Genomic DNA, 9974 nt, shown 5'->3' with positions numbered 1-9974 from the left:
CTTTAATATTCAGATCCTTAAAAAATTGTATTTTTAATAATTTACGGAGACCTTTATTCAAATACAGTACTACATTAGTTATTCATATAAAATCAAATATCCATATAGAATGTATTCACATAAAGTTAGAGGGTTTGCATATCACCATGATCAGCAAATTTGCACTAGTCAGGGCCACCCATACTAGGTAGGTTTGCTGTGAGCGATCAGACTAAAGTCTTCCCCCTTCACCAATCCGTAGTGGCTAGGGTGGTGATGAAAACTGGCTAAACCCTAGACATGAGTTAGGATATATCTGAGACCTTTGTCCTGCAGTGGGTTGGAAACGGCTGCATTTGTTTGTTGTTGTTGTTGTTGATGTGTTACGGGTGAAAAACCATTGATATGGGGGGGGGGGGAACTCAGATTTGTTGAAGAAAACCAAGATTTGCTGGAGGAAAAACTCAGATTTGTTGAAGAAAACCAAGATTTGCTGGAGGAAAAACTCAGATTTGTTGAAGAAAACCAAGATTTGCTGGAGGAAAAACTCAGATTTGTTGAAGAAAACCAAGATTTGATGGAGGAAAAACTCAGATTTGTTGAAGAAAACCAAGATTTGCTGGAGGAAAAACTCAGATTTGTTGAAGAAAACCAAGATTTGCTGGAGGAAAAACTCAGATTTGTTGAAGAAAACCAAGATTTGCTGGAGGAAAAACTCAGATTTGTTGAAGAAAACCAAGATTTGCTGGAGGAAAAACTCAGATTTGTTGAAGAAAACCAAGATTTGATGGAGGAAAAACTCAGATTTGTTGAAGAAAACCAAGATTTGCTGGAGGAAAAACTCAGATTTGTTGAAGAAAACCAAGATTTGATGGAGGAAAAACTCAGATTTGTTGAAGAAAACCAAGATTTGATGGAGGAAAAACTCAGATTTGTTGAAGAAAACCAGATTTGATGGAGGAAAAACTCAGATTTGTTGAAGAAAACCAAGATTTGCTGGAGGAAAAACTCAGATTTGCTGAAGAAAACCAAGATTTGCTAGAGGAAAAACCTAGATTCGTTCGGGGGAAAACCCAGATATGCTAGAGGAAAAACCTAGATTTGTTGGGGGAAAACCTAGATTTACTGGAGGAAAAACTCAGATTTGGTGGGGGAAACTCAGATATGATGAGGAAAACCTAGATTTGTTGGGGGGAAAATAAAGATTTGCTAGAGGGAAACCCCAGATTTCTTGGGGGAAAATCTAGATTTGTTGGGGAAAAACTCAGAATTGCTGGAAGAAAAACCCAGATTTGTTAGGGGAAAACCCAGATTTGCTGGAGGAAAAACCTAGATTTGTTTGGGGGAGAACCCAGATTTGCTGGAGGAAAATCCCAGATTTGTTGGGGGAAAACCCAGATTTGTTGAGGGAAAACCCAGATTTGTTGGGGGAAAAATCTAAATTTGTTGGGGGAAACCCAGAATTGCTGGAGGAAAAACCCAGATTTGTTGGGAGAAACCCCAGATTTGTTGAGGGGAAAATCTAAATTTGTTGGGTGAAAACCCAGAATTGCTGGAGGAAAAAACCAGATTTGTTGGGCGAAAACCCAGATTTGTTGGGGAAAATCTAGATTTGTTGGGGGATAACCCATTTTTGCTGGAGGAAAAACCCAGATTTGTTGGGAGATAACCCATTTTTGCTGAGGAAAAACCAGATTTGTTGGGGGATAACCCATTTTTGCTGGAGGAAAAACCCAGATTTGTTGGGGGATAACCCATTTTTGCTGGAGGAAAAACCCAGATTTGTTGGGAGATAACCCATTTTTGCTGGAGGAAAAACCCAGATTTGTTGGGGGATAACCCATTTTTGCTGGAGGAAAAACCCAGATTTGTTGGGGGATAACCCATATTTGCTGGAGGAAAAACCCAGATTTGCTGGAGGAAAAACCCAGATTTGTTGGGGGATAACCCAGATTTGCTGGAGGAAAAACACAGATTTGTTGGGGGAAAACCCAGATTTGCTGGAGGAAAAACCCAGATTTGTTGGGGGAAAACCCAGATTTTCTGGAGGAAAAAACCAGATTTGTTGAGGGAAAACCCAGGTTTGCTGGAGGAAAATCCCAGATTTTGTTGGTCGAAAACAAATTTGTTGAGAGAAAACTTCAGATTTGTTAGAGAAGAATCGCAGACTTGCTGGGGGGAAAACCCCAGATTTGCTGGAGGAAAAAAAACCAAGATTTGGTGTTAAATAATGATTTGCTAAGGAAAAAACCCAGATTTGCTGTAAAATAAATGATTTGCTCAGGAAAAAACCCAGATTTGCTGTAAAAAAATGATTTGCTAAGGAAAAAAAAACCCAGATTTGCTGTAAAAAAAAATGATTTGCTAAGGAAAAAACCCAGATTTGCTGTAAAAAATGATTTACTAAGGAAAAAACCCAGATTTGCTGTAAAAAATGATTTGCTAAGGAAAAAACCCAGATTTGCTGTAAAAAAAAATATTTGCTAAGGAAAAAACCCAAATTTGCTGTAAGAAAAATGATTTACTAAGGAAAACACCCAGATTTTCCTCATGAAGTAACTTTACAAAGGAAAATTGAAGACATGTTAGGTAGATGGCTTAGAAATGGGCGTGCCCATAGGCATATGAGTACTAAACAGATCTTAGTAATACCTACATTGCACCGTGAAGGGTGTACTGACAGCGCTAAACACCTCCCCCAATGGAGTAGCTCTATGCCAGTTAAGTCTGCTATCAATAAATCGAAAACACGTCTATTCCAGCAATTTAATTCTGTTATTATATAAATTTTTACTCTGCTTTAGATCCTTCATCATCATATTTATACATAGAGTATCATTTTTTACTTCTGCAATCCTTTCAAAGGACTTTAAGTCCCCTGCAATATTTTCCCTGTTGTTGTCTGAAGGCTTTCCTACTTATATACTCATCATCGGCCTACACCCTACCAACACCTAAACGCCCCCATACTCGTATCTCATCAAAACATGTCTTATCTTCTTTGATAATGGTGAATGTTTGAAGGTACGAGAATTAAAATTTTGAAGGAGAATTAAGAAGAACTCATAAAACCCATGTCACAGACGACGCTCAGTTTTATTCCTGAACGAGTGAACTTTTCAGAAATGTACGAAGTCACTGATCCCATGAGTCTACGAAGTGCCAGGAGCTTCTATGAAGTGTAATTATATAACTTTATTAGCATATTAAGATGAGCCTTGATTGTTTTAAAACCTATATTTACAGGTAGATATGCAGTTAATTATGGTTATTAATTGAAGCAGGCAGTTTTTGTCTCCACAGGGAGATGTAGAAAATCAAATAATATATGATAACTGGCAACTCATCAACGACTTTCCAACCCAACGATAAGTAAAAAAATCCTGCTGAAAAATGCCTCGCTACAAAGAATTGCTGTCTTTGATGGACTGATTAATATCAAATACCTCAAGTGTGCTGAGGTGGCTCTCTCTCTCTCTCTCTCTCTCTCTCTCTCTCTCTCTCTCTCTCATAAATTCAAATGAACCTTGATGATTCCAGTTTACTCTTTCTTATATTCGTTTAATTTTTCTTAATCCTATTCTTTTTCTTGGCGAGAAGTCATGTCACTCAAACGTCTATATTTCTATTTACTTATTATTATTCATTAAGAATATGCAGCCAAGGAAAATCAGTCCTTTGCCTCGTGATCTAAATACTTGTATATTCAGTCGGCCTATAACGAATTATTAATAACTGTGTATGCGTGTATATGTATATACAATCGTTTATGGTATAATTCTTAATTGGAAATCTGATTTATACACACACACATAAATATATGTATATATATATATATATATATATGCATTCCTTACATTAATGGATATAAAATAGATATTTATGAAACTTTTGCACCAAGAAATTGAACAAAAAGAAATGAAATAAACTACTAAGGCACATAATATAATACATCATATCATTTACAACATAACAAAATCTATGCAAACTTAAGTGACAAAAATAGTTTTATTGCTATTTAAAAAAAAAAAAACATTTATGCCCTTTAAAAACTGGACCAGTTTTCTAAGAGTTTGAAAACATTTTATAGTTCTGCAACATTCTTAAGCACAGGCACTTCTAACCCAAATTACCTCATGCCATGCAAGACTAGCAGACAGCAGAAACAGTTCTGCTCTCAGTGAAACCAAAACTAGGGTTGTGGCTTAGATGATAGTAAACATACATACATACATACATACATACATACATACATACATACATATACCAAGGCACAAATGAAACAAAAAAGGGTATGTCTCCTCTCTATGTTATACCCAGCCTGACAAGGGACTCAACCGAGTTCGGCTGGTATTGCTAGGGTGGCACAGCCCACCCTCCCACATTATCCACCACCGATGAAGCTTCATAATGCTGAATCCCATAATAATAATAATAATAATAATAATAATAATACATAATAATAATAATAATAATACTTCATAGAGTTTATTTATTTCCTTATTTCCTTTCCTCAATGGGCTATTTTTTCCTGCTGGAGCCCATGGGCTTATAGCAAGGGTTGTGGCTTAGATAATAATAATAATAATAATAATAATAATAATAATAATAATACTCTTCATATAGTTTATTTATTTCCTTATTTCCTTTCCTCACTGGGCTAATTTTTCCTGCCGGAGCCCTTAGGCTTATAGCATCCTGCTTTTACAACTAGGGTTGTAGCTTAGATGATAATAATAATAATAATAATAATAACAATAATAATAATACTCTTCATAGAGTTTATTTATTTCCTTATCTCCTTTCCTCACTGGGCTATTCTTTTCCTGCTGGAGCCCTTTGGGCTTATAATATCCTGCTCCTCTAACTAGGGTTGTAGCTAATAATAATAATAATAATAATACTCTTCATATAGTTTATTTATTTCCTTATTTCCTTTCCTCAATGGGCTATTTTTTCCTGCTGGAGCCCATGGGCTTATAGCATCCTGCTTTTCCAACTAGGGCTGTAGCTTAGATAATAATAATAATAATAATAATAATAATAATAATAATAATAATAATACTCTTCATAGAGTTTATTTATTTCCTTATTTCCATTCCTCACTGGGCTATTTTTTCCTGCTGGAGCCCTTTGGGCTTATAGCATCCTGCTTTTCCAACTAGGGTTGTAGCTAATAATAATAATAATAATAATAATAATAATAATAATAATAATAATAATAATACTCTTGAAAGAGTTTATTTATTTCCTTATTATCTTTCCTCAATGGGCTATTTTTTCCTGCCGGAGCCCCTGGGCTTATAGCATCCTGCTTTTCCAACTAGGGTTGTAGCTTAGATAACAATAATAATAATAATGCTCTTCATATAATTTATTTATTTCCTTTCCTCACTGGGCTATTTTTCCTCCCGGAGCCCTTGGGCTGATAGCATCCTGCTTTTCCAACTAGGGTTGTAGCTTAGATAATAATAATAATAATAATAATAATAATAATAATAATACTCTTCATATAGTCAGTTTATTTCCTTATTTCCTTTCCTCACTGAGCTATTTTTTCCTACTGGAGACCTTGAGCTTATAGCATCCTACTTTTCCAACTAGGGTTGTAGCTTAGATAATAATAATAATAATAATAATAATAATAATAACACTCTCCATAGAGTTTATTTATTTCCTTATCTCCTTTCCTCACTGGGCTATTTTTTCCTGCCGGAGCCCTTGGGCTTATAGCATTCTGCTTTTCCAACTAGGGCTGTAGCTAATAATAATAATAATAATAATAATAATAATAATAATACTCTTCATAGAGTTTATTTATTTCCTTATTTCCTGTCCTCACTGGGCTATTCTTTTCCTGCTGGAGCCCTTTGGGCTTATAATATCCTGCTCCTCTAACTAGGGTTGTAGCTAATAATAATAATAATAATAATAATAATAATAATAATACTCTTCATAGAGTTTATTTAGTTCCTTATTTCGTTTCCTCACTGGACTATTTTTTCCTGCTGGAGCCCTTTGGGGTTATAACATCCTTGTTCTCTAACTACAGTTGTAGCTAATAATAATAATAATAATAATAATAATAATAATAATATAGTCTATTTGTTTCCTTATTTCCTTTCCTCACTGGGCTAGGGTTGTAGCTAATAATAATAATAATAATAATAATAATAATAATAATAATAATAAACCAGACTTTAATCCACACTATTAAAAAAAAACTCAGCCATAAAAAAGGTTTAAATCAAATTAAGAAACACCTAAGCCTTAGGCCTACCTACTTTTTATGGCGTAAATCCGCATGACCTACGCGTGGCCGGCTCTAAAACAGGATGCGTAGCGGTATACCAATGAGGGCCGTAAAATGAATTAATTACCTGAGATCGATTGAGCTGTCGAGTTTCTTCGGCTCGCCCGAATTTTACTGCTGTTTGGCCCAGGGGGTAGCGAGGCGGAGTTTTTAATTGCCCCATTGCGGTAATGAGAGAATTAATGGTTGGAGAGGGACTGCGGTGGTGTGTATATTATAAGTTATATATATTATATATATATATATATAGATAGATGGATATATATGTATGTATGTATATTTATGTATATGTGTGTATGTATACATATATATATATATATATATATATAAATATATATATACATATATATATATATATATAATATATATCTATATATATATATAATATATATAGGCCTATATATATATATGTATGTATATATATAAATATAAATATATAAATATATAAAAATATATGAATATATAAAAATATATAAATATATATATAAAAATATATAATAAATATATACATACATGCATATATATATATATATATATATGAAATAGATAAACTATACGAGAAGTCATGAACAATTGATATATATATTGAGATTAGTAACAACGTTAAAATAGATATGTCATATATAAAACTATGAAGAGAGACTTACGTCAGCCTCTTCTATATAAAAAACATATGTATAAAACACCCAATGTATGTGTATATGTATGTGTATATGTATGTGTATGTTTATAAAACGAAGGTCTATTTCAGCTTAATCGCCTCCTAAAAGTAAAGTATCCTATCATCTTATCTAAGGTGTATCAGTGTTTTGCTTAACATGTTCTGAACAGGTTGTATTGGATCACTCCGGCTAGAGTACAGTGTACTCTACAAAAAGCAAGTTTATACCCACTCATCCCTCGGAATCTATCTAGGAAAAAATACCTATGTTTTTTTTGCTAAAACATCACTTTTGAAACGAACATTCTATTTTTTTTCCATTAACTGTAAAAAAATAACACTAGGTCTATGTAGCTGAGTGTTGAAAAATAACACTAGGTCTATGTGGCTGTGTTGAAAAAATAACACTAGGTCTATGTAGCTGAGTGTTGAACAATTAACACTAGGTCTATGTGGCTGTGTTGAAAAATAACACTAGGTCTATGTAGCTAAGTGTTGAAAAATAACACTAGGTTTATGTAGCTAAGTGTTGAAAAATAACACTAGGTCTATGTGGCTGTGTTGAAAAATAACACTAGGTCTATATAGCTAAGTGTTAAAAATAACACTAGGTCTATGTAGCTAAGTGTTGAAAAAATAAGACTAGGTCTATGTAGCTAAGTGTTGAAAAATAACACTAGGTTTATGTAGCTAAGTGTTGAAAAATAACACTAGGTCTATGTAGCTAAGTGTTGAAAAATAACACTAGGTCTATGTAGCTAAGTGTTGAAAATAACACTTGGAATATGTAGCTAAGTGTTGAAAAATAACACTAGGTCTATGTGGCTGTGGTTGAAAAATAACACTAGGGCCTATGTGGCTGTGTTGAAAATTAACACTAGGTCTATGTAGCTGAGTGTTGAAAAATAAGACTAGGTCTATTGTAAGCTAAGTGTTGAAAAATAACACTAGGGTCTATGTAGCTAAGTGTTGAAAAATAACACTAGGTCTATGTAGCTTAAGTGTTGAAAAATAACACTTGGACTATGTAGCTAAGTGTTGAAAAATAACACTTGGACTATGTAGCTAAGTGTTGAAAAATAAGACTAGGTCTATGTAGCTAAGTGTTGAAAAATAACACTTGGCCTATGTAGCTAAGTGTTGAAAAATAACACTAGGTCTATGTAGCTAAGTGTTGAAAAAATAAGACAAGGTCTATGTAGCTAAGTGTTGAAAAATAACACTAGGTTTATGTAGCTAAGTGTTGAAAAATAACACTAGGTTTATGTAGCTAAGTGTTGAAAAATAACACTAGGTCTATGTAGCTAAGTGTTGAAAAATAACACTAGGTCTATGTGGCCTGTGTTGAAAAATAAGACTAGGTCTATGTAGCTAAGTGTTGAAAAATAACACTAGGTTTATGTAGGTAAGTGTTGAAAAATAAACACTAGGTCTATGTAGCTAAGTGTTGAAAAATAACACTAGGTCTATGTAGCTAAGTGTTGAAAAATAACACTTGGACTATGTAGCTAAGTGTTGAAAAATAACACTTGGACTATGTAGCTAAGTGTTGAAAAATAACACTTGGCCTATGTAGCTAAGTGTTGAAAAATAACACTAGGTCTAATGTAGCTAAGTGTTGAAAAATAACACTTGGCCTATGTAGCTAAGTGTTGAAAAATAACACTAGGTCTATGTAGCTAAGTGTTGAAAAATAAGACAAGGTCTATGTAGCTAAGTGTTGAAAAATAACACTAGGTTTATGTAGCTAAGTGTTGAAAAAATAACACTAGGTTTATGTAGCTAAGTGTTGAAAAATAACACTAGGTCTATGTAGCTAAGTGTTGAAAAATAACACTAGGTCTATGTGGCTGTGTTGAAAAATAAGACTAGGTCTATGTAGCTAAGTGTTGAAAAACAACACTAGGTTTATGTAGCTAAGTGTTGAAAAATAACACTAGGTTTATGTAGCTAAGTGTTGAAAAATAACACTAGGTCTATGTGGCTGTGTTGAAAAATAAGACTAGGTCTATGTAGCTAAGTGTTGAAAAATAACACTAGGTTTATGTAGCTAAGTGTTGAAAAATAACACTAGGTCTATGTAGCTAAGTGTTGAAAAATAACACTAGGTCTATGTGGCTAAGTGTTGAAAAATAACACTTGGACTATGTAGCTAAGTGTTTGAAAAATAACACTAGGTCTATGTAGCTAAGTGTTGAAAAATAACACTAGGTTTATGTAGCTAAGTGTTGAAAAAATAACACTAGGTTTATGTAGCTAAGTGTTGAAAAAATAACACTAGGTCTATGTGGCTGTGTTGAAAAAATAAGACTAGGTCTATGTAGCTAAGTGTTGAAAAAATAACACTAGGTTTATGTAGCTAAGTGTTGAAAAATAACACTAGGTCTATGTAGCTAAGTGTTGAAAAATAACACTAGGTCTATGTAGCTAAGTGTTGAAAAATAACACTTGGACTATGTAGCTAAGTGTTGAAAAATAACACTTGGACTATGTAGCTAAGTGTTGAAAAAATAACACTAGGTCAATGTAGCTAAGTGTTGAAAAAATAACACTTGGCCTATGTAGCTAAGTGTTGAAAAAATAACACTAGGTCTATGTAGCTAAGTGTTGAAAAATAAGACAAGGTCTATGTAGCTAAGTGTTGAAAAATAACACTAGGTTTATGTAGCTAAGTGTTGAAAAATAACACTAGGTTTATGTAGCTAAGTGTTGTGAAAAATAACACTTGGACTATGTAGCTAAGTGTTGAAAAATAACACTAGGTCTATGTAGCTAAGTGTTGAAAAATAAGACAAGGTCTATGTAGCTAAGTGTTGAAAAATAACACTAGGTTTATGTAGCTAAGTGTTGAAAAAATAACACTAGGTTTATGTAGCTAAGTGTTGAAAAATAACACTAGGTCTAATGTAGCTAAGTGTTGAAAAAATAACACTAGGTCTATGTAGCTAAGTGTTGAAAAATAACACTTGGACTATGTAGCTAAGTGTTGAAAAATAACACTAGGTCTATGTGGCTGTGTTG

The 9974-nt window shown here is 33.4% G+C and overlaps 2 protein-coding genes across 2 annotated transcripts in view; one reads left to right on the top strand and one right to left on the bottom strand.

Moving 5' to 3' along the window:
• LOC137659684 (uncharacterized) overlaps window positions 1-281 on the bottom strand; it is a 5253-nt gene extending 4972 nt beyond the window's left edge. Inside the window, exon 1 of the mRNA XM_068394508.1 lies at window positions 273-281. Coding sequence (XP_068250609.1) covers window positions 273-281 — 9 coding nt within the window. The remainder of the gene's footprint in view (window positions 1-272) is intronic.
• A 275-nt stretch (window positions 282-556) lies between these two features.
• Window positions 557-934, top strand: LOC137659683 (putative golgin subfamily A member 6-like protein 3). The gene has a single exon (XM_068394507.1). It carries the CDS (start codon window positions 557-559, stop codon window positions 932-934), a length of 378 nt encoding a protein of 125 aa, XP_068250608.1.
• The last annotated feature ends 9040 nt before the right edge of the window (window positions 935-9974 follow it).

This window comes from Palaemon carinicauda, chromosome 20, assembly GCF_036898095.1.
Source record: "Palaemon carinicauda isolate YSFRI2023 chromosome 20, ASM3689809v2, whole genome shotgun sequence".
Classification (NCBI taxonomy): Eukaryota; Metazoa; Arthropoda; class Malacostraca; order Decapoda; family Palaemonidae; genus Palaemon; species Palaemon carinicauda.
The sequence above is the reverse complement of the archived record's forward strand: the minus strand, read 5'-3'. Positions and strand labels throughout refer to the sequence as shown.